Genomic DNA, 23,234 nt, shown 5'->3' with positions numbered 1-23,234 from the left:
CTGTCATTGAAACATTTATTCTAATTGTAATATTGGAGAAGTTCATTAATAAAGATAAATTATTTTTTAGGCGGATTGCAAAAAATAATCTGAGTATCTCCAAGCGACGGCAAATAATATTACGATGGTTTTGTCCGGCTACGTGGATTTGAACGTTTTTTAAATATGGTGAATTATACTTGGGACACTTTGTATAGGTACACAGGAGTCATATTTTGAAGTTAGGACATATTAATTATCAGGACCCTCGCACTTAATGCAGAAAATATTCGTGAAGTCGTTCGCTGGCAAGTTTGCTCAGTTAGCGCGCAAACTGGTAGAATAGTGTTCTCGCCAGAAGCGCCTTGCGCGTTCTCGTTGGCTTGTTGTCGTTCATAGCTTGCTGCTTCTGTCGCAACTTGCGGCCTCTGGACAGGCTGCCGCAAATCGCTCATATTGACGGACGTTTTTGCTCGGGAAAACATACGCATTGCGTACTATTCCAAGAACGAGATTTGTTGGGAATTTGTGAAATGAGGACATGAGAATTTGATCTAGAAAACTTCAGCTTGCCTAAGAGGTCTTCTCGTAACATGTCTTCATAGATGACTGGCCATCGGCAAACCCCTTCGCGGTTGTAACTTTTTCCGATCGTTTTGCGTAACTATGTTGACACGTGCTCGAGATTCGCTACAGCGTGTTCTCTTTCTTTTGCGGGAGCGTTGGTTTCTCCAAGTATCATGAAAAAGTTACCAGGCGAGGCGTGCAGTGCAGTAAGGTGCCTCACGCAACGTATTAGCCACACTGACGGCTTTGGTTGAAGTTATTTTACCGCCGGTTAATACAGATCGCTCCTTGGTGCGTTCCTAGCTGAACACACACACAAAGAAAATACATGCTATGCAACGTTTAGCCTTCGTTGAGCGTACCACATCTGGAACGCGTCCTATTTCGTCGCAGCTCACGTAATGTGAAGTGGCGTGCTCGCTGATAGTAGGCGATTTTTCGCTTGCCCCTCACGAGCGATCTGCGATCTTATGGAAGGGAAAAGCTGCACGCAGCCTGGCACCGATGGCGCGACATGCGTCGTTACCGAGGGTGACGTTGCATAGATGTTTGGCAAGACGTAACCGGCTTCTTAGAGGAATCAAAAGGCGACGTGCTGTGGTGTGCGCAACGTTTAACTATATACAGCGACAGGTTTACGTGAGTTCCTGCGCTGCTTAATATATTAAATAGCTTAATATATAAAGCAAGAGTACCTGCGGCTGAGCAAAACGCCATTGAATGAACAGCGATCTACGGATACCCTCCGCTTATGTGCCAGTAGAGGACTCAAATTAACAAGTCAATAGGAGGCAAAAGTCTTCGTTGCCGCAGTGACTACATTGATTAAAGCTATGAATTGTTATGTTGACTATGCACTGCCCTTTGTTAGGTGTTCAGTAATCGTTACTTTGTCATTCGTCGCGAAAGTGCTTGTTGGCATATCGTCAGTAAGTTGCCCTTTTGCTTGGTTTATTCAGTCCAACTCTTTCATATGCGTGTTACTTCAACTACATCAGGCATGATACAATCGGCACTTCGGATGCAATAGTTAGGTTAGCGGCAAATAACTGCGGTGGGCTGAAGCTTGGGCGAAATGGCAATTCATGGCATAGCGTAAGCCATGAATTATAGAAGAAATTTTCGGTAGTCAGCGCCATGTTTATCTCTCTTATGTCAGACTCCCTCGTCCCGCTCACGATATGTTCTAAACTACATGTGCGAATTTCTACAATCTAGCTTTGTCACAAAAAATTGTGTCTGCGCGATTAGATTCTCTTTCTGTTCAAACATAAGGGAACACCGCTGATTTGAGAGATGTTTGATGCAAAATCAAGAGCTCGGAAGTGGTTTAACTGGATTTCTTCGTCGGGACATGGAGAGCCAGCTCGTAAGCACCTTCAAAAAAGTGGGCCTAAACTGTAAAGCTCATCAGGAAATGCTAAGACATCAAAGCTCGGGACAACGATCACTATTCGAAATATGAATATCGAAACATCACATACGTATTATTTCGTGATCTTAACATTATTCCAAAACTATTTTCATTCCATGGGCGAAAAGCGCTCAGGTCTCTAGGAGGGCTCATTTCAATGTGCTAGATCATAAAAAAATATCATAACGATCTCCATAGTTGTCCGGAATACATGCCCACAGCCAATACTATAGAGGTCACGCGTTGACTCGCGCAACAATCTCAAGCTGCCTGTCATTGGGATGGTCGCCATAGCTAGAATTACGTATATTCACGATTACCTGACGCTTATTTTTCTGAACCGCTGAATCGTACTACCTGCTCTTGACCGTAGGCTTAAGCACGTAGCGAAAATAGGAGTGTTACCATCTGTCAATAACACATGAAAAAACATTCACGCTTATAAACGCTTAGGATTGCCAAGCCTTCATTCTTTTGAGTCAGTGTAGGTGGGTCTCAAAGCTTGCCATTTGTGCCTTATGAAGAAAGGGTGTTGCTCACAAACAAACAAAAGACCTTTTGTTCGTGAACAGATTGTGAGGATGATTGGAAGGGATGTCTATGCGCTTGTCTTATAGCACAGCAGTCTTTCACCAGTTCTTGAACGTAACTCGTAGTGGTCTGCCGCCAGTGCGCCCCGGTTTATGTCTACCTAGCGTTTGCAGTCATGCCACTGGTTTTAGTCTCGTGGCTCACCATGTAGCTAATTTGCACTCTGACTAATTTGCGCTCAATGCACGTGCAAATAGCACTCGCAGCGGTGAACAGCCCCACATTCGCGCACGTACTAATAAGAAGCACAAAACACGGATGCACTTCACTGAACTTTTGCCACTCCATTCGAAGATCTTCGACGAATCACGTTTCTGTTCTCAGTGCCCCCTTCGGTCGAGGCCACTGGCGCGTTGACTATAGGCACGGCAGGCAGCACACACTTGCGCGTTTTCCGGAAGCGCTTCGGAATCAGATGCTGATAGTCCTTGAAACCAAAGAACAAGTACACGCCTTGTAGTCCTATCAAGATGATGACGGTGATGTCCATGGCGAGCACATTGAAGAAAGCGCTCACAAAGCCGAGCATCCATGTCATGCCCATGATGAAAGCCAGCTTCACGTACAGTCTCATGTGGGAGTAGCTTCCACCACCGGTGAACTCGAATATGGAGGCGCGCTTCGACGTTCTGCGAATTTTCACGACGGTGTGCACGTACAGACCGACGTCTACCACAAGGAGAATCATCATGGGCATGAGGAAGAACGCCAACTGGCTCCAGAGGTTGCCTATCCAGCAGCCGAAGCGACCGTAGTGAGGCGAGAGCACAAACTCTGGAGCGGCCCAGTTTATGGCCACACTTGTCCCGACTATAAGCAGAGGGACGCCCCACGCTATGACGCTGTACAGCAGAAAGCCACTACGCTTGCTAGAAGAAACTCGCGCCGACGCGACGTTCTTCCAAATGTCGAAAGATAGCAAGCTGGTCCAAAAGAAGGTAGAAAGGAACCCGTAATGAAGAACAACGGCGAACACAACGCACACCAGCGTGTGTACGTCGAAGCTGTTGGCGAGCAGAAAGAACAGGTGACTCCAGAACAATGTACAAGACAAGCACAACGTACACCGCGTGGAAAACGAACGAGAACTCTTAAAGAACACATACACGACGCCCTTCAAAAATAGGCATGCGAGGGACAAACTGATGCAAATAATAGTGAGGTAGTTTTGCACGTTGTAAGCTACGTAACGCATCCTCCTTCTGTTGACATTGATCTCATTGTCATTTTCGTCCTCCATCGAATTGTTCGTGTAGTAATATTTAGGCACCCTTATATAACACTTGTCTTCGTGCCACGAAAAGCAAGACTCCTGAGTTAGAACGGGTCTCATTAAAGACACCAGGTTAGGCCTGAATGGTGTTTTGATGTGAACTCGAACCCACGTCTCTCGAACTGCTCGTTTTGGAATGCACTTCAATGAAGACAGCTCAGCCCCGTTGCAAAGGCCGCAGTACACGTTCTTGTAGACAACATCTGAATTATTGTCTATGTGTTCAACAGGAGCAAAGTAGGTATTACATTTCCGCGACATTTCCATGTCTGTCATTTCGGGGCAACTATACACGTCCACTAAATGAGGGTCACAAGGCCTGAGGAAAGTATCCACGTGCTTCAGGACCACTGGCGGAATGTCAACCTGAAGTCCACTTTGGGGTGTTCCTGAGGAATTCCAAAACGTCGCTGTGCTGTCCAAGTCGTAATTGCACAGAGCACAGAAAGCATTGAAGTACGTCACCCTTTTTCTGGTGGTCACTGGTATCATGTAGAAGGCCTCCTTCGAATGCGTCGCATTCTCACACGATTGGCGCACGCCGTCATCCGGCCACTTTGGGTCACACACTGAGATAACGTAGAAGTTTCTTCCGAAATGGTGATCTACGTTCCGCGCCACGCAGGTTGCCGGCGTTCTCGACGACAAATTGGGTCCAGCGTCCCAACAGCAGTCACCGTAAAGTTCACAGTTCTTTGCGCACGAACACGTCACTGCGAAGAGCTGCTCGTCGCAAACAATCGGTGAAGGGCTGCAGCCATGAAGTTCGTGTGGACAGCGAAGAAGATTTTGGAGGGCGCCGTGTGGTATGACTGGATGATCGCTGTTCTCCACACTCCAGGGAAGCGTTACATTGCAATCCCACTCCGAACACAGTGCACCGACCAGCAACAGTAAGGTCACAACTGCCGAAAGCATGTACTCGTTCATGCCTTCATGAAAGCCGGGACTGTAGTTTCCTCAAGGTGGACTCTCTGCCGGTTCTGCGTCTTGAAGCATTAAGCTGCACGTGAATAAAAACACCCGCTTAATCTTACGCTGAACGAATACGCCACATAAACACTTGAGAAAAAAAAGGTGTATTTCGTTCGCTCACATGCTGGTTGTAAATAACTTTGTTTAATCATGATAAATCGACAGAAGTGCGCGAATTTGGGCTATTTAGCTCTAGCATGATGTTCTAAACACAACGAAGGGGGCAAGATAAGAGTATCTATGCAATCCTCCTTAATTCTTCCTGTTCTAATGTCGCCTCTGCTATGATTAGCATGTCGGCATGGCAAAGCGGAGTTGGAAGTGGATGATGTATGCTTATAGGCATACACATAATAACTAGACGTGATTTTGTTCTACGTACCGACAACGGTAACATACCTACAACGGGAATTGTCTTTGTCATGGTATTGACGGAAACAACCATTGACAACGTGTCTGAACCAATGCCTGAGGTTACACGCCTTACTACAAACATACATACATTCTTACAAGAACTGACATTTGAGCTAGTTTGTAAGAAGCCTTACTTAAAGCGCTTGTGTCCTTGTTTATTGAGCTTTAAGTGAAGCGTACATTCTTGTTACCTAAGCATGTTGTACAATCGACCACGAAAGTTTACGGACTGTGGGAGCTCAGAAAACGTTCAATTTCCGAGCAGCCTGTAACAGTAGTCAGTAAAACCTAACTTCACAATTTTGCTCACATATACTATAGTAGAGGCTGTAAATGCGAATACTATATGCTGCATTGTGAGGCCGTGCAGATATCCAGCTTTCTCTCTGATTTCGTGGCCGAGTGTACCTTCACCCGGTAAAACATCACGGAATTCGTGTTTGCAAGAATGTGTTTGAACAAAATGCATGCGGTGATTGCTCTGCCTGCAAGTTCGCACTATGCACGAGCATTACCTCGCAGTACGTACCTGAAGGGATGAGCGCCTCCTGAACGCGGATAGACTTGCGTGCAGCACATGCTTCCGCGGGCGTTCGTTTCGTTGTTTTCGAGGCGACAGACGCGACGCGTTGTGCATCGAGCTCATCGAAACCCGCCTGGCGAAGGCCGAAGGCGATATGGTACGCACGTGACGACTGTGACGCGAAGGCGAGCAACGCCGGTTGAGGGTCCGTACCGTCCGTGCCAGGGGGGTCTCGTCGACCGGTTTTCGTGCGCGGCATCAGCCCTTTCCCCAAGGTAGAATAGCGCATACTGCATATTTGGCTCAGAACTTAATTTGAAGTTTAAGCGCACATATCTCCCCGCCGAATGCTTCGTGCAACTGCCAGCCTATGCAAGGTCGACATGGCTCTCGTGATATATTTGTGCGCTTTTTTGCTAGGGATTTGCAGGCAGAAATATCAAGCGGCTTAGCGTGGCGCGCGTAAAAGGAAGGAATGCGCCGGTCGCAAAAGCTGTAAAAGACGGGGAGTGCGTACTAACGACAGCACAGGGATCGCCTGTACGACACCTCGCCTGACCAGCCAGTGTGGAAACCTGCGGGTTTCCACAATGTCTAGAAAAATTGTTGCTTCAGAAAGAATGAATGACAAAACGGCACTCAATGCGCCGGTTTTACGCCACTGGGGTTTAATAGCATCTACACACCTTACGTATTAATTTGCCACCTAGTACTGCGGTTTCTTGACGTTACTAAGCAAAAACAAAAAGAAAGAAAAAAGAAAAAAAACGTTTTAAACGACACTCACTTATTGTAAGTTTTGTAGCCTCTTCTAGCATTATAAAAATAAATTATAGGGCTCTACCTGCCAAAACCACGATCTCATTATGAGGCACGCCGTAGGGGGGGGACTCCGGAAATTTGGACCACCTGGGGTTCTTTTGCATTTCACCCCCATCGAAATGCGGCCGCCGTGGCCGGGATTCGATCCCGCAACCTCGTGCTCAGCAACCCAACACCATAGCCACAAAGCAACCACGGTGGATGATCTAGGATTATAGAAAACTGTCTAAAGCAAATTAGGCCTCTTAATGCTCGTTTTCATCGGGTAAGGTGTAATGTAAATAATGTAAACATGATACCTCAAGGGAACGTCAAAGCTACAAAGCTCTCACGCCTCTTCCGAAGTGAAGAGCTTGTGTTCGCTAAATAAAGGCCACTCACTGCGCCTGGCTGTAGGTGCTAGCTTAGGTGCTCGAATATCTGGATACGTTTCCCGTCACAGATATCAGGACGCTTAAAATTAGACCCGCAATACTACGCTGAAATTGTTAAGCCGATGATGCTACTTTCCGCGAAGGGACACGTGCCGAATCCCCTATGAAGACTCGAAACAGCATCGCTGGAACAGAGGAACAGTTACCGTTGTCCCAACCAGCAGCCGAGGATCAGCCGGTGACGTATTTCTGTGTGAAGTATTTGGGCGCGGAGTCCAGGAATAGGTGCTTGGGGGCTCTAAAACATCTGTGGGGAGACATATTCTGATTAACCTGCTTGATTTTCTACAGGACTCGGTCCCATTGTCTAAGCATGTAATGTAAGATGGCTCAGGTTACAGCACTGGTGTACACACACACACACAGACACACACACAGACACACACACACACACACACACACACACACACACACACACACACACACACACACACACACACACACACACACACACACATTATATATATATATATATATATATATATGTATATAACGCTCGTGTACCGTGAAACTGATGCGCGAAAATAACCCAGTGCCTTCCACTAAAGCATGCCTAATAATCAGATGAACATATTGTCATGTAAAGCCCCAGAGTAAATTTGTTAAAATAGGAGTATATCGGTTGTTATAGATGCACATCCGCCCCTCTCCCTCATATGGTATTACTGGATGTGGGAATTATAGGGCATATGGGTTACTGTGTAGTGCTAGCGGAGACAACAATCTTTGAATGCTTTGAGTAATGCAGGTAGCCAGAGCACTGAAAACTCGAAATGGACGGCTTTCATCTCAGCCCTGTCAAGTGGAAGGGATCACAAAACAGGTATCTTATCTCTGAGATTGTCATGCTTGATACATCGTTTTCACCTTTAGAAACTACTAAGCAGTGCTCGACAACTTAGTACCACGCGAGATACTATAGATGATGCTCCTTAAAAGATAGTTGCGTAGCTTTCATTTACCGAATATGGGAGCTAAAACGGCCTGCTCATAGTGGGACAGGTAGCAGCCATTCTGACTTATTGGTTGGTTTGCCATTACTTTGACCAGGTAGAGCATGAGCGCAACAGACCACTTTTGACTGACGGGAATATTGACCAAGGCACTATCCTGGGACTGAGTTAGTGACTGAGTGAGGGCCCGAAATTGAGCTAAATCAGTGCAGTCTGCCAATAAATGGCTCCGCGTCCCCAGAGGCCTTGTGCTTCCCCCTCCCAATCAGCCCGTTCAATCAATCAATAGACAAGAATATTGTAGATTAAGAGAGTAAATTCTTTCGAATACCTTCTCGTAAAGTCGGCACTTTCATGCGAATGGACAGTGGCGCAAATCCTAATGGACCCCGTCTAATACTCTAGCTTCCGCTATGCGAAGTAAAAGGATAAAAATAAAGAAAGAGACAGCTCCAACAGAATCAACTGAATGAGCAAGGCAACTGTGTACCACATTTGTGAGCTAATCGCCCATTTTCAATGTCCAACACCCTTCGTGGTGCTTTCTGAAACCGCCGGTTATTAGAACCTCATTCACCTTCAAATTCCGCAGCTTGTTGCCCAAAAGCAAACATGGCAGCCAATGCTCAAGCCGCAAGGTTGTTTTTTTTTTCATTTTTATTGCTGTAAGCTTTAAAGACAACATTTGTCATACGGTGCGGCGATTCCTAAATCGCCATTAGCGACACTATCAGCTTCCGGATCAGAAATTGGAAAGCATCCCTCCGAAAGCTCCGAATGGAATCCGCAATGGGTGTCGAATCGCAGTGACCTGGCGTGATGGCAAGCAGGGCTCGTCTAACTTAAGATGCGAAACACGAAGTGAGACCTTCCCTCGAAATGGCAGCTCTGTCGGCATCACGGCACCGTTTCCTCTTAGAGCGACCTTGAAGCGGTCTTTGTTGTTGTCTGGCACGTTTCGAGCTTCGGATAAGGAGATGTTAACACGATAATAAGCGCTAGTAGTCAGCAGCAGTGCTGGCTGGGATGACGTTTAGCCTTAGGCACACCTAGCTTTGAGAAGCAAGCCGGAGACTTCCCGCTGCGAGTATCCCAGCTTTGGCATCGCGGAGCGCTAGATAGGTGATCTGCGATTGCGCTTGCGCCCCAAGCTTTTGCCTTCATTCGTTCTTTTCATTCGCCGAGACTTCATTTCCTAGGCGATATAGCTTAGCGATGTTCTCGGATCTGGATCTCTTGGTGCTTGTGGAGCTCCATAAAACGGCAAGTATAACGACCGGGTACGTTAATTCCTCCGCGTTTCTGCTGCTCCTTTCTCTGAATTCTGTTTCGGGTGAGGAGGTAGTGGCAACACTTACACTTTGGTTTCAGCCGCCCCTTGTGGTCCAATACCTGACGACCCTGTGAGCTCTCCGAAAGGCTTTGCTCCAACGTTCGTACAGGATGTTCGCCACTTGCCAATGCCCTTTTCTTCTAAAAGCTGCCAACAAACGCATCGATCAAACGGACAGTTATACGCGTTGGCTTATGAATAACAAGTTCCAGAAACCACTGCTTCAATGTTTGCGTGAGACAAGTCTGTAGGCTCATTTAGATATTTAGGTGAGCAGCAGGACAAGCAGTTCTAAATAATAAAGAAAGGCACTTTTGGGCAGTCCTTAATTTCTTTCATTCTTTCTCTGTTTATTCTGGATAAATAACGAAAAAAAATTCCTGTATATATCATGCAACTCCTCAAGCCTTCTGCCTGATCATGCCATCATTCTTTTGGCGGTATCTTTACCGCTACGTGTACTATAGCGCTCAATATGAGCTGCAACACGAGAATACATATATTTTTTTTTTGTGGGCGCTGCCGTGCTGCCGTACACTGCCTACACAAGATATCTGCTGGACACCGTTCAAATTGCTGGTGCACCCACGAGAAACATGGCACTTCTCATTTTTACTATTCGAAGAATTGACGGATGTGTGCCTGTATTGCAATTCATATTGAGCGTGACAGTACGCGCAACGAACAAATACGTAGCATCATTTTGATGGCGACAAATGACGCACGGGTTCTGCGCGCACTGCTTTAACTTTTGACATCACGTCACAAGAAAGTGTTCCATGTACCACGTAGCCAGAAACGTGCCGGTTGCGGTGCACGCATTCCGTGCACATATTAGAATGCACAATGGTTGATGAGAAGCTATACAAAAGAGGAATTGCACTGTGTCGTTAATGGTACAACAAGCAGAGCTTACTGAATTAAACGGTGGCACATCAAATTTTTTTACCAGCCGCAGTGGTTCAGAGACCAATAATATTGCACTCCTGAGCTGGATGTTAGGTCCAGTTTCCGGCTTTGTAGACTGCATTTCGGCCAGCCCGAATCACACAAAAAATATCCCGTGTAATCACATTGTCAAATCAAATCAAATCAAGCTTGTTCATTATAAAAAAGGAAACAGTTACATTTCTGCTTTTACAGACGATGGTCCCAAAGTCGAAGACTGTTACCGGGACCCTCGGTGGCTAACTATAAGAAAAGAATTACATAGGTGGCAGGAAGAGCTTGAATTCTTGGGCACAGTAGTCACATGACTGCTTTTCCTTTCCTGCCTTCCCTTCAGTGTGTCTGTTGCAGTGGCATACCAATGAGTATATATATGCTTACCAGATGCAATAAATCAATTGTTGAAAGTTAGCGCTCGTCCCGTGTTCCTGCTTCGTGCTTGTGTCGTTCTTGCGCTATGTATCCCAGTTAACGTGTAAATGCTGTACTGATGACAGGTGACAATTGTATGTATCAACATAGGCAGCGATTTCATAGTTATTATGACTATGAGTAAAAGCAAAGTGATAAAAGGGCCAAGTGTCTTGAAGAACCGTTCTCCAACATGTGCCGTACAGCAGACGGCAGCCTCTCTCCTCCAAGAGAGACTTGGGGACTACCTTCACATCTTCGTCGATGGATCCGTGATACCGGAGACGGGCTCATCCACAGCAGCCTGCGTTGCACCTGCCCTACAAAAGAGCAAGCTGTGCCGTCTCCCGGGACATGTAAGCTCTACCGCAGCAGAGCTAGCAGGACTCCACCTTGCTGTAGACCTACTGGCAGATGAGCTACCAGCGATCCCGGCAGCCATATGCGAATCCAAGGCGGCGCTGCTCTGCCTGCAGAGCCGTGACAGGGCTAGCCTTGGGGTTACGCTGCTCTATTCAAGACTGACGGCCCTTCAGGACGCAGGATGCTCACTATCCCTGCATTGGCTACCGGCACACGTGGGGATACCAGACAATGAAGAGGCGGACACTCTTGCAAAGAGTGCCCATCACTCAAGCGTCCCCCTCAGCCCTGCTGTAACGGCCGCAGACTTCTCGAGACACAGGCTGCGCCGGCACATATCCCTGGGTCGGCCTCTACGGCCTCTTCCACAGCACGGCCTCCCACGAAGGGATGCCTCGTTGCTGCTCCGACTGCGAGTGGGCTGCAACTGGACGGCAGCCCACCGGCACCGCCTTGGGAAAGCCACCTCGCCAGCTTGTGCCTCCTGCGGTGAACCAGAGACTCTGGAGCAACTCCTGCTGGTCTGCCCTGCTCACCTGCAGCACTGCGACCGACTTCTGCAGGAGTTCCACCACCTGGGGCTCCCATGTTCACGACAGGAAGATATCCTCTTCCCCTGTCGTAATCAGCTACCAGCCGTCCTAAGTGTCGTCGAGTACCTCGACTCGTCGTGGCTCTCGGCGAGACTATAGGAAATTTCTACAAAGACGAATAGCCTAACGGCCATCCCACCGCCTCGGGCTTCCTGATCCGCCACAACTTCGCTTCTGCTGGGTCACCTCCTTCCTATACGGTCTCATCATCATCAGCCTGGTTACGCCCACTGCAAGGCAAAGGCCTCTCCCATACTTCTCCAACAACCCCGGTCATGTACTAATTGTGGCCATGTCGTGCCTGCAAACTTCTTAATCTCGTCCGCCCACCTAACTTTCTGCCGCCCCCGGCTACGCTTCCCTTCCCTTGGAATCCAGTCCGTAACCCTTAATGACTATCGGTCATTACCATGGTCATTACCATTACTATACGGTCTATCACCAGCCTACTCCTCCTGTTGAACCCACTGGGCCTTCCCGGCCGGGCTGCTCTGATGCTGCTAGGACGACCCTCTACCTTTCTCCCTCCTATACCCTCTCTCTCCTTTACTCCCATCTCCGGCACCCTGATGGCGCTGAGCCGTGCTCCCGCATGGGTTGTAGAAGATAGTGCTAGCCTTTCCTCCTTTCCCCTCAAGAACCACTTCTCTCTCTGAAAAGAAGGCCCGTGCTTTTATTAGAGCGCGAATGCCAAATGCCGTTTTTTTTCTTAATATTGTTAATATGGGAGTCAAATTTGAGGTTAGCGTCCAGGAGAACACCGAGGAATAGAACCAAGCCACCGGCTGCAATTTGACGAGCACCAAGTGTTAACGCTAGCGGAGAAGTTAGGGTCCTGTGACCCTTATTCAATACTATATATTTAGTTTTCTCGGGATTAATTATTAGGTAACTACAGCGACACCATTCTATAATGTCAGTTAGGGCAGAATTTAACTTTGATGTTGATGAGATTAACGACGTGTCTGATAATGATAAGATGGTGTCATCGGCGTATAAAACGCAGTGAGATGAATGTGAAAGGTCGGGTAGGTCATTAACGTAAATAATAAATAGTAATGGACCGAGAAAGGACCCCTGGGGTACACCTAGGTTGATCATTTTAGTTTGAGAAAGGGCACCAGCTACAGAAACCACGTACTGCCTATCGAACAAATAACTTTTTAATAGAGTTAAGGCGGGACCAGTAATACCGTATGCTTCAAATTTGGTGAATAACATTCTGTGATTAATCTTGTCAAAAGCTTTGGTGAAATCTAAAGAGACAAAGCTAACGAATTTACCACAATCTTTAGATTTTTTAATAACATCGGTTAAAGAGAGCAATGCTAAGCAAGTAGAACTTCCGGAACGAAAACCGAACTGACAGGGAGTAATTATATTAAATTTTTCAAGCTGGTTATTTAAGCGTTTAACTAATAAATGTTCAATAATTTTACTTGAAGAGGAAAGAATAGATATTGGTCTATAGTTAGAAAGTAGGTCTTTGGCACCCTTCTTGAATACGGGAATAAGCTTAGCCTTCTTTAGAGATAGAGGAAAAGTGCCGGATTCGAAAATGCGATTAGTTATGATAGATATTGGTTCAGAAATAATATTGGCGACTAACTTTAAATGGTGTGCGCAAATGTTATCTAAACCCGGGCCTGTGTTTTTCAGGCTACAGATTGTTAAATACACCTCTTGAGCAGTAACAAGGGAAAGAAAAAATGAGCGAGGTGACCTAGGCAAGGTTGGCTGAATGACTGTGTTGTTATTTATTTCTGAAACAGCAAATTAATCGCTCAAGGCATTGGCAACATGAGTGGGCTTTTGGTATGTTGTACCATTCTGGTTAATTTTAGAGCATCGTTCAGCTGCAGAAGATTTATCAATAAATTCGTTCAGAAGCTTCCATTGCTTTTTTGGCTTATTGCTGTGTTTATTAAATTAATTTTCATAATAGCCCCTTTCAGCTTGTTTAAGTAGTGTGTTAAGAATATAACAACATTTCTTATAACGCAGGGCCAAATTAAAATTAGATGGTTGCCGTTTAATTTTTCAGTATAGGTATAGGACGCACGTTAAGTATTCAGCTTCAGATTACACTGGAGACACATCCACAACGGCTATCCTTGCAGCACAAACGTAGCCTTGAAGATTGAAAACCTCGCGATAATTCAAATTTTTTGTTACATGCATGCGATGATCATTAACATACGCCCGAGAATGTTCTCGCAGCTTCACTGAAGGCCGTCTATTGGCCCTAGGTCACATTCCACCTGGTGCACATGGCATCAGCAGCGTCTTCATTAGAATTTCAAGGATTCTTGGCAAAGCAAGCTGGCTAGTGCGAACTTCGCAATGCCGAACATTTACAGAACGTTCTGATAGTGCTAAACCATGGCAAACGCACAAGAAATGCAAAATATGTATTTTGTTACCTTACTCGCGTATAGTGATAAGCAGTTGGTGAGGAAAACTTATCGGTGTGACTAGTGCAATCTACAACGATGCTGAGAAGTATTAAATCGCTTTTCGTGGGTGTATTCTACAAACTTTTTCGTGTTAAACTGGAAAGGAAAGTAGATTACGTAAAGCTACTTATGCTTGCCGCGCATTGGAAAGATGCTCTGAATTTATGGCACGTCTCTTCACAGCTAGTTTAACGATGCTAGAGTCACAGTACGTGTCTGAAGAGTGTACACAAAGTAGCAATAGCAACGGGAAAGTTTTGTCGCTGGCTTCATCTTCGAGGCTGAGATATATTTCCTTGAAAAGCGAGGAACTGAAGTTACCAAGTTTTCGTTGGTAAAAACTGTTTCTTCTCACGAACGAATATTCGCTATACGCTATAACTATATTTTTGCTGCGATGATTTGTCGGCTCTTACTCCTAGAAGTAGCTTTTCACTGCAACGAGGACCCCTCCCGCCTTTCTAAAAGTAGTGACGAGATTAGCGTACGACATAAATGGTTGTATTTCAACAGCGTTAGTCGTCAAGAAAAATGAAATTGCCGCTGCGCGTAGTCGTTTCCGGTTTAGTTCGCAAGTGACTTTTACGCAAGGATGTACATAAGTGCTACCGGAGAGCATAGCATTAGACAAAACAGCTCATCGTATACGCTGCCTAAGCCGTACTCTTGTCCGAATGCGCAATTTTTCAGTCAAGGACATCTTCCAACACTGTCATCTTCGGATTGTCTCACCTAAAGGCGGGTTCAGCACATGAATGGCATCTGCAATGGATATTCTCATAGCATCAGGACTAGCTGCGGCCTCTGTACATCACTAGACGGCGTAACACTCGGCGCTAAGCTGTAGAAACGCATGTTAATCATGTAGGGCAGCTATAGTTAGCGAGGCGCAGCGTTTAATGCCTGTAGATAGAAGAACTACGCTAAATGTAGTTGTTACTTGGTGGTCGTCTTTCAAAAGTAGAACGCTCGTAGTAGCATGATTAAGTTCCCAGAGAGACTCTCGCAGAGCCGTCCCGCTGAACCCAAGTATGTCATTGGTCATGGCTACGTCGTCGGCGCTCAGACAGCAAAAAATTTAAAATGTGACCGAATGGTCAATCCGGAAGCACAGTACTCAGCCTCTACGGAATGTATACGGCACTGTAGCAAAAAGTATACGCTATATATACTGTTCAATCCAGGAATGGCATCCGCGACTGGTGCACGTGTCTTAAAGCGCTTACTCTTGTTTCCCTCGTCGCCTCTCTGATACAGAGGCAAGCTCTACCACGCGAAATGCTGGAACCTCTGCTGGCATACCGTGTTCAGTCGGGGATCTAGAGATGAGACCTTTCTGCGGTCTCATCAGGGCTGGCAAAAGGAAAATGTTAAGTTGAGGTAGTATCTATACAGAGCCATTAAAAACGCTATAGCTAATCGTGAATCAAGGTAGTGCAACCTCAATGATCCTTGAGATCACTGCGCTGTAGCGACGACGTTAGAAAAGCGTTGTATGTTACAAAAAACGCTCTTCCAGTTCCTTGGGGACGGGAGCCTATTTATCCGAGAGAGATTCACGACATTCGCTTGCCTATATATTGGCGCTATCGAGGCGGCAGCCGGATGTAGGTTACTTATCGGACTCGCTAACCTTCTCTCCATTTGGCACCACTTTCCTTACCTGCTTTGTTGACTCGCGTGGTGACACCGAGACCTTTTACGATGGTGCTTTTAATACTACGTGCCAGGAATGTGGAAGCGTTATATGGTAGAAACTAGCGCGACTTCTTTTGATGTCTAATGATATACGCTTCTGTGTTTGGAAAGCGTTATTGAATGGCTGCAGCGAAGCCTTCAACTGTGAAGAAACGCGTTAGATAAACGCGTAGAAATATAATTGGCTCCATTTTCCGCATAGAAAGTAGCGCCGAAGAGCGATCGATTTTAAAGCAAGAAAACTCAGCTTGCGATGCGGTTTACGATGTGCAGTTATCAAGCACAACCATAATCGTGTAAGAACGCTTGCGCCTTGTCACTCGCGCTTGTACTAAAAAAAAAAAAAAAAGAACTCAGCAGCTCATTCCACCTTTTGGCGCGAATACGCCGTTTCAGGTGGAATTAAATCTAAGGTCTACTTCAAGCGTTACAAAGTGAAACTATGGGACGAAGATCCAACGTATCTGATTATGCCGCAAATAATCAATTTAAAACGACCTCGTAGATGTGTGATAAGTATTAAAACCTAAAAAAAAAATTGAACCCGTTCTGAGCGAACAGAGTCGATCGGACCTGATGCGACAGCGAACTGATCCCTCTACATATTTTGTAACACCTTGTGATCTATCTCCCTTTCTCGCTTCGCATTTATTATCTTTAGTTGACTTTAGTCGACTCCTGACAGCATGTAGCGCAGCAACGACTAACCTCGGGACCATAGAAATCTGCGCATTTGTGGGTGCAACACGAACGGTCATGTGTTGAATATACCACGACGATCTGGGCAAGGAAGTCAGTAACGATGCTGCTCGACGCAGCACCGTTACCGCGTCCCTCTTGTCCTTCGGAGGCGCGGTCAGGTCGTGACCACACACTTGTGGAACGTACGCCTCGATGTCAAGTCAACGCCCCGCTGGACAACCGATTTTAACGCGACAGCGCTAGGGGCACCGTGTCGCAGAATATCGCCGGCGTCGGACGTCGTTTCGGCGAAAAGATTTTCGAGCAACCCATACCCAAGCTCAAGGAACCACCCATGTGGCGCAAGGAAGTTACTAAACTGTTTGAATTTCTCAAGCAAAAATACGTAGAAAAATCGTAAAGTACAACTTACGCATAATCTACAGACATGATAGCGTCGGATTGGGATTTGAATATACGATAAAATATAATTATGTTACGCGAAAACTAAAAAAAGCTCTTTTTCTAGCGTTTCTACCAATCATAGACCGGCAACGGCGTCCGCCATTTGTGTGCACCGGCGCGCAAATATCTTGGAGGCCACGGAGCTACGCACCCGGCTCTTTGCAACACCTCCAAATGGCGCTCGCCTCCGTCGCATCGCGGCCACACAAGAGGCCGCGTTTCTGCCAGATCACGGGCACCTACATATTTAATGAGCGATTTTGATGGCCTGGATACAAGAACCAGGCTGGTCGAAAATTACACCGTAAGCGTCCATCAGCCACTGACAGGAAACGGCATGACCACTGTCGAAGAATCTCTTCTTCCCCAAGAAAAAACAACTCCTCTGACAGAAACGACAGTAACACAAAATAGAGCCTCTCCAGAAGTGGAAGCAGAGTGTGGTGACGATATCCCGCGGTAACTGCCTTGCACCGGTTACGCCACAGACAAAAGGCCCCCGCAGCAATTAAACATCGCGCGAAGCGGACACGTGAGCAGCGACCAGATTTAATAAAGCGGTCAACTCCAAGGCCACGGAAACCAGCATGCATGGCCCTCCAAAATACCCTAGCGACGACGCACTGCAGCAGCACATGCTTGTTGGTTTCTTGAAAGGTGCATTTGGGACACAGCGAAGATGGGACTATGCCCCACTGCTCTAGTCTCACGCGTTGGGAGCACTTGCCACCCTGGACGGCACATGAAGTCGCGAAGGTGGTCAGGCAGAAATGACTGCGTTATCGCACCCCACGACACATTAGTCGAGCGTGCGTGGCGCGCTGGGGAACTAGAAGAAGCAGTAAGGCTGACATTGTATCCACAAAACGGTTTTCAATAACTTCTACATCAGGACATACCTGTTGTACGTGGCGATAATATGCCACGGCTGTAGAGTAAAATGCAGGTGCGTTTAACACTTGTGGTCTGCGATTTAAGTGTAATCCGTCCAGCCCTGGGGCCGAACCACGCTTCATGGAAGATAATGCTGCCTTCCCCTCATCAGCACGTTTACGACCTCGTTCTGCCAACTCTTCTTTGCTGAGGATCCGTTTTAGCGTCATTCTTAAGCTTCCGTGGCATGCCGCCGCGATTGTCGACGAGCCATCGCAAGCTAAGAGAAAGCGGATCAATCGCCAAACGGCGGCACCACCCTCTTCATCCGGTTATCGATATTCAGTGCAGTGGCTCGGCCCCATCGAATCCCTCTCCACTTGAGCATGCTCCTCGCCTCTTGTGAGCCAATTAGATAAGACAAGCCGCTCAGTGCAGGCAATGTTATTCGTTTTTCAAGCAAACAAAAGTGACCTCCTATGAACGAGGGGAACATTTGATTGGTTTGTTCATACAACCCTGCGGGTGACCGCCCGATGCTTGCGTGGGCGGTTACGCAAATTTGACGTCAGGAGATTGGAATAAGACATATTGGAATAGTTTTACGTTAAACGGCCCCAGCCACCAAAAATATCATGGACGAAGTGGGAACACACCCAAGCGAAAATTATGCCACCGACCAGGTAGTAGCACGCACGTACACGGATACAATAAACAAAGAACACACATGCTTCAATACACACTCTCACACACATGCACATACGAATACATACGCCCGTACTACTTCGCAAAGCGAGCCAGCATCAGCGTACTATTACGAGAGCACAGAATGTGAATGAACGTTCACGAGCAAGAATCCATTGATCAACCCAATGCTAGACCTTGAGCAGCGTACCACTTCTGAGCCAAAACAGTATGTCACCCGAAACCGTTTTTTGTGCTTATCATACAGCCACGTACACTCAATATGCGTCTTCGTCAAGCGGCCGTGATACAGCCGTAGGCCGGAACGAACTCGAACAGGGATGCCGAGATCGGTATTCGCGTCACGACTCCGCAGTTGTGTGAACGTCGAGGCAGCACAGCACTCAGCGAAGGACCTTTCTTGCAGCTTAACGTCCTAGGGTGCAGTAATGCGATGCAGTGTGGGAAGATCAACGCCTGCCTCACTATGGTGAGCACTAGATGCAATCGCCTACTACGCAGGAGGGACAGACCTTGAAGGGCGGCGGATGTCAAGACGAGGGTAGCAGTCAAACCACAAAGAGGCGTCGTGTTAATTATAACTGTCAGCACACCGTCACAGTATGGGTCCAAAGAACTCGATGTACTTACGTGCACTCGACGTATTGCAGAGCGGGGATTGCAGGTTTCTTCATTCACCAGGAAACAAACAGCTTTGAGGCAGGAACAGAAGTTCACACATGGTTAGCCGCGGGACGACAGGCGCTGAACGTCATCCCAGACATGGCCTGGTGAAGGAATATTCACCGCATGCGCCCGATGGCAAAGACTGCGGAACTGAAGCGACTAAGAGGCGTCGTGTTAATCACCCGCTAGCACATGTCACAGTACGAGTCGGAAGAACTCGGTATACTGATGCGGAGGCGGCGTACTGCAGGGTGGGAACTGCGGGTTTCATGCAACTGAGAACGAGCAGCCGTGAGACTGGAGCAGAAGTTCAGACACGCGCTTAGCCGCGGGACGACAGCTCGGCCTCCTCCTCATAGAAAGAGTCGATGGATCAAATACATTAAACATTAATAATAACTGCGTTGCCATTGCCAAAGATGCTGCAAACGAATTCTTGAACGCTACGCACTGTCAAGACAAGTAAAATGTGTATTTTTTCATAAAAGAATATAATCGTACGTCTCAAAATTATGCCCCAAATATCTTATATCATGTTTTCTGTATATTTAATAAGTAATGCAAATGTCAGACGAACTTTAGAACTATATCGGTTTGAAACCAGCAAAGCAGTGCATGCCGCTGATATGAAAAATGTAAAGGCCATGAAATGTACAAGTTGAGGGCAAATATTTGAATGAAAATTTGTTAGCCTCCCGGCATTTCTGTCATTTGCATCTCTCTCTCTCTCTCTTTCTTTCTGTCCATGTCATTCAAGAACCTTGTTTACATTTTTGTATATATGCAACAGCCAGGGAAAAATCTCAATGACGCTGTCCTTTGTTCCTATGTATTGCGCAGCAGCAGCTGTCATCGGTCATGTATTGTGAGTAATTGCACTTAAACTATAGTCAAAACAGAGAGCACATATAAAAAGCAGGAGTTCTGCTAAATATAAGAAGGCGAGTCAAATGAAAGGGAGCCAATGCGAATATGTGACAAACGGGGTACTTTATTTAAAAGTAGTCTCCATGAGCATTTAGACATTTGTCCCACTGACTAACGAGTCGCGTAATGCCCGTCTCATAAAAGTCCTTGTGTCGCTTCAAAAATCTGTAACTGACTCTACGTCATCGTCCGACACGAATCTGGTTCGTTCCCTTGAGCAGTTTTTTCAAATGCTCCCAACTGTGGAAGTCGCAAGGCGACAGGTCTGGGCTGTATGGCGGATGTTGCGGCGTTTCCCCCTTGAACTTTGCCAATTTTGTATTAACCACATCAGCGACGTGGCGACGGTCAATGTTGTGGAGCAAGATGATCCCATTGCTCAATTTTCCACGTCGCTTGTTCTTGATTGCGACGCGCAGCCGATCCGACGTTTCACAATATAGGAAACTATTGATAGTCTCTCCAGGTTTAGCAAATACGACCAATAATAACCCTTGACGATCGAAAAAAAGAAGTCCACAACACCTTTCTGGCAGAAATGACGGTCTTTCCTTTCCTTGAGGGTAGTGAATTCAAATGTTTTCACTGTAAGCTTTGCCGTAGTGCTTCACGCTAGTAGTAGCGGCACCATGATTCGTCGCCGGTCCCAATTGCAGACAAAACGTCGTCACCCTCATCGTGATACGGGATTAGATGAGTCAAAGCAGCGCCGAACTTCTCCGTGTTCTGGCGATGGCTCAAAGTCTTGGGCATTCATTTCCCACACAAGAGCCGATAACCGAGATGTTCATGAATTATGGTGTGACCCGAACCGTGACTGATGTTCACACGCCCTGCCAATTGACATCGATGCTTATCCTCCGTTCTTGTCTAATCAGCCTTCGCAATTGTGTTGGGCGTGATTGCACGGCGGCTTTGGCCCGGTCATTGATCGTCTTTGCAACTTTCACGTCCTTCTTCGAACCGTTTGCTCCAACGCTTCACAGTGGCCAATGAAACGCAATGTTCAACACACACGGCAGCCATACGGCGACTAATTTCTTTTTAGGAAACATGTTCATCTGTCAAAAACCCCAGGACACCACGCTATTCAACTTTTGGAGCGTCCATATGTCACGCAACCATGTTCAACCCAGTGTATGAGAGCATTAAAAAACATTTATCCTCACCCCTGCATGTCCCTTTTGTAAATGAGAACGGAACCATTATTGAGCGGAGTGAGTTGGCGCTCTTTCAACTGACTAGCCCTCGTACGTTAGAAATGCGAAGATACAATGGAATATACAAATGTGAAGACATAGCTTGATAAAGGGCAAAAAAGTGCCACTGGAAACAAAGTTCACTGCGCATATACACAAAACCTCGCAACAACATATTTAAATATACGTATAAGTCTTCAATAAATCTACGTAGTAAGAAAAATCACTATATATGATGCGTCAAACAATGCAAATAAACATGTTGCGCAACCACAGATTCACAGATCACAGCCCCCCCCCCTCCAATCTCCCATTGTATCGCGTGCGACGGAAGGTGGCGCGCTTCCTCCCCGCTTTTCTCCCTTGCGCACACAAGACTGAGCCACCATCATCGGCTCACCCATGTCGTCCCTCCCCTGCCCTCACGCAAATACAGCATGCGGCGCGCGGTCACGATGTTATCGCCCTCGGACTTTATTTATACAAAACATGAGGGCGACGGCGACGGCAGGAATGTTCCTGGAGTCGCCATATAGCTGCTATCGCAACATTATAATAAGAGTATTCGGCAACTGAAGCGTCCCGTGGCCCATTACTTTCCGCAAAAGAAGTAACAAAATAGAACTTTCACCATGCGACAATTCGCTGCGCCGAAACAGTCTTTTTTTCTTCCTTTTGTGGGGAAGGGGGCACCGAAATGAAATAGCGCAAAGGAAAGCATGTTGGCTACAATTGACTGCCTACTTTGGGCACCTAGTGTGGCTACCGAAGGAATATAGAAGAAAACGTGAGACGCTCGGTCCACAGAGAACATTACGCATAATGCTGGGTATCCTACACCGGCGAGACAAAATTTTCCAGAGGTTGCGCTCAAGCGAACGCGTTGCAATCCGTCGAGTCCCCGCAGTGCTGGTGGCGAGCGACTATGCATTGTTTCTTTTTCACGTCTGCTAACCAGAAAGTGTCCAAAACTCTGCCAGGTGAAAATCCAGTCGGCCAGAGAAAAACGAACGCGCATCGAAGTGCGCCGCGCGGTGGTCGATGCAGCAAGAGGAAAACGCACGCGCTCTGTCTGGATCGGCAGACCGCGGGTATCGAGAACAAAAAAAAAAATAAAAGAAAAGGAGGCTCAATGTGTCCTCGCAAACAAAAGTCCAAGTAGAAAAATAAATAAGAACTTAGTTACCTTTGCTGGCTTTAGTGTCTTGACATGGATGCTTTGGCGCAGGTGAAAAAAAAGATGTTGATATTCTTTTATGACATGACGGCACAAATGAACCACCACAACGCTTCGTCTCATCGAACCTCGAACCTCGTTGCGTGCTTTGTCAACTTCTTTGATAATGTGTTGATTTGGCTTGTCTCGTTGTATGGTCCAATGCACGACTTTAGAAAATTCAATGCACTTTGGGCATCAAATGTTTATAACAGCATTAAACCCACAAAGTTTCGGTACTGAAAATCTCAAGCACGACTTTGGAGACGTCAATGCACCTTTCGCATGAGAAGGTTATGAGAACTTTATACCCATAAAGTTTCAGAATTGAAATCCAAGCGCTCCGTAGATTCTGCGGCCTCCGCGAGATGCCGAGACGAGCCCGCTCGACATATATATATATATATATATATATATATATATATATATATATATATATATATATATATATATATATATATATATATATATATATATATATATATATATATATATATATAGTGCATATTTTCACCGTCCCTGCGAGTTCGTCTTAACGGGAGTGTATCTACTGTATACATGATTCTCTGTAACCCGCCGTGGTTGCTCAGTGGCTATGGTGTTGGGCTGCTGAGCACGAGGTCACGGGATCGAATCCCGGCCACGGCGGCCGCATTTCGATGGGGGCGAAATGCGAAAACACCCGTGTAGTTGGATTTAGGTGCACGTCAAAGAACCCCAGGTGGTCGAAATTTTCGGAGTCCTCCACTACGGCG

At 46.5% G+C, this 23,234-nt stretch overlaps 1 protein-coding gene across 2 annotated transcripts; it reads right to left on the bottom strand.

The window, feature by feature from the left end:
• Positions 1 to 1,480: 1,480 nt before the first annotated feature.
• LOC126531140 (uncharacterized) lies at positions 1,481 to 19,264 on the bottom strand. 2 transcript variants are annotated; one of them, XM_055070987.2, is made up of 4 exons: positions 19,102 to 19,264; positions 9,304 to 9,425; positions 7,139 to 7,239; positions 1,481 to 4,827 (listed from the first exon to the last, which is right to left on the bottom strand). In XM_055070987.2, exon 4 carries the CDS (start codon positions 4,752 to 4,754, stop codon positions 2,817 to 2,819), a length of 1,938 nt encoding a protein of 645 aa, XP_054926962.1. In that variant the 5' UTR covers positions 4,755 to 4,827; positions 7,139 to 7,239; positions 9,304 to 9,425; positions 19,102 to 19,264; the 3' UTR covers positions 1,481 to 2,816. The 2 variants fall into 2 exon arrangements, with proteins under 2 accessions (XP_054926962.1, XP_054926961.1); XM_055070986.2 differs by lacking the exon at positions 7,139 to 7,239.
• Positions 19,265 to 23,234: the final 3,970 nt, after the last annotated feature.

The sequence above is a fragment of the Dermacentor andersoni genome, chromosome 5, assembly GCF_023375885.2.
Source record: "Dermacentor andersoni chromosome 5, qqDerAnde1_hic_scaffold, whole genome shotgun sequence".
NCBI lineage: Eukaryota > Metazoa > Arthropoda > Arachnida > Ixodida > Ixodidae > Dermacentor > Dermacentor andersoni.
Note: the sequence above shows the minus strand (reverse complement) of the source record. Positions and strands in the feature narration are given on the sequence as shown.

Excerpts from the sequence above, each read along its gene's own strand:
- LOC126531140 (XM_055070987.2), bottom strand. The coding sequence starts at position 4,754 with ATGAACGAGTACATGCTTTCGGCAGTTGTGACCTTACTGTTGCTGGTC.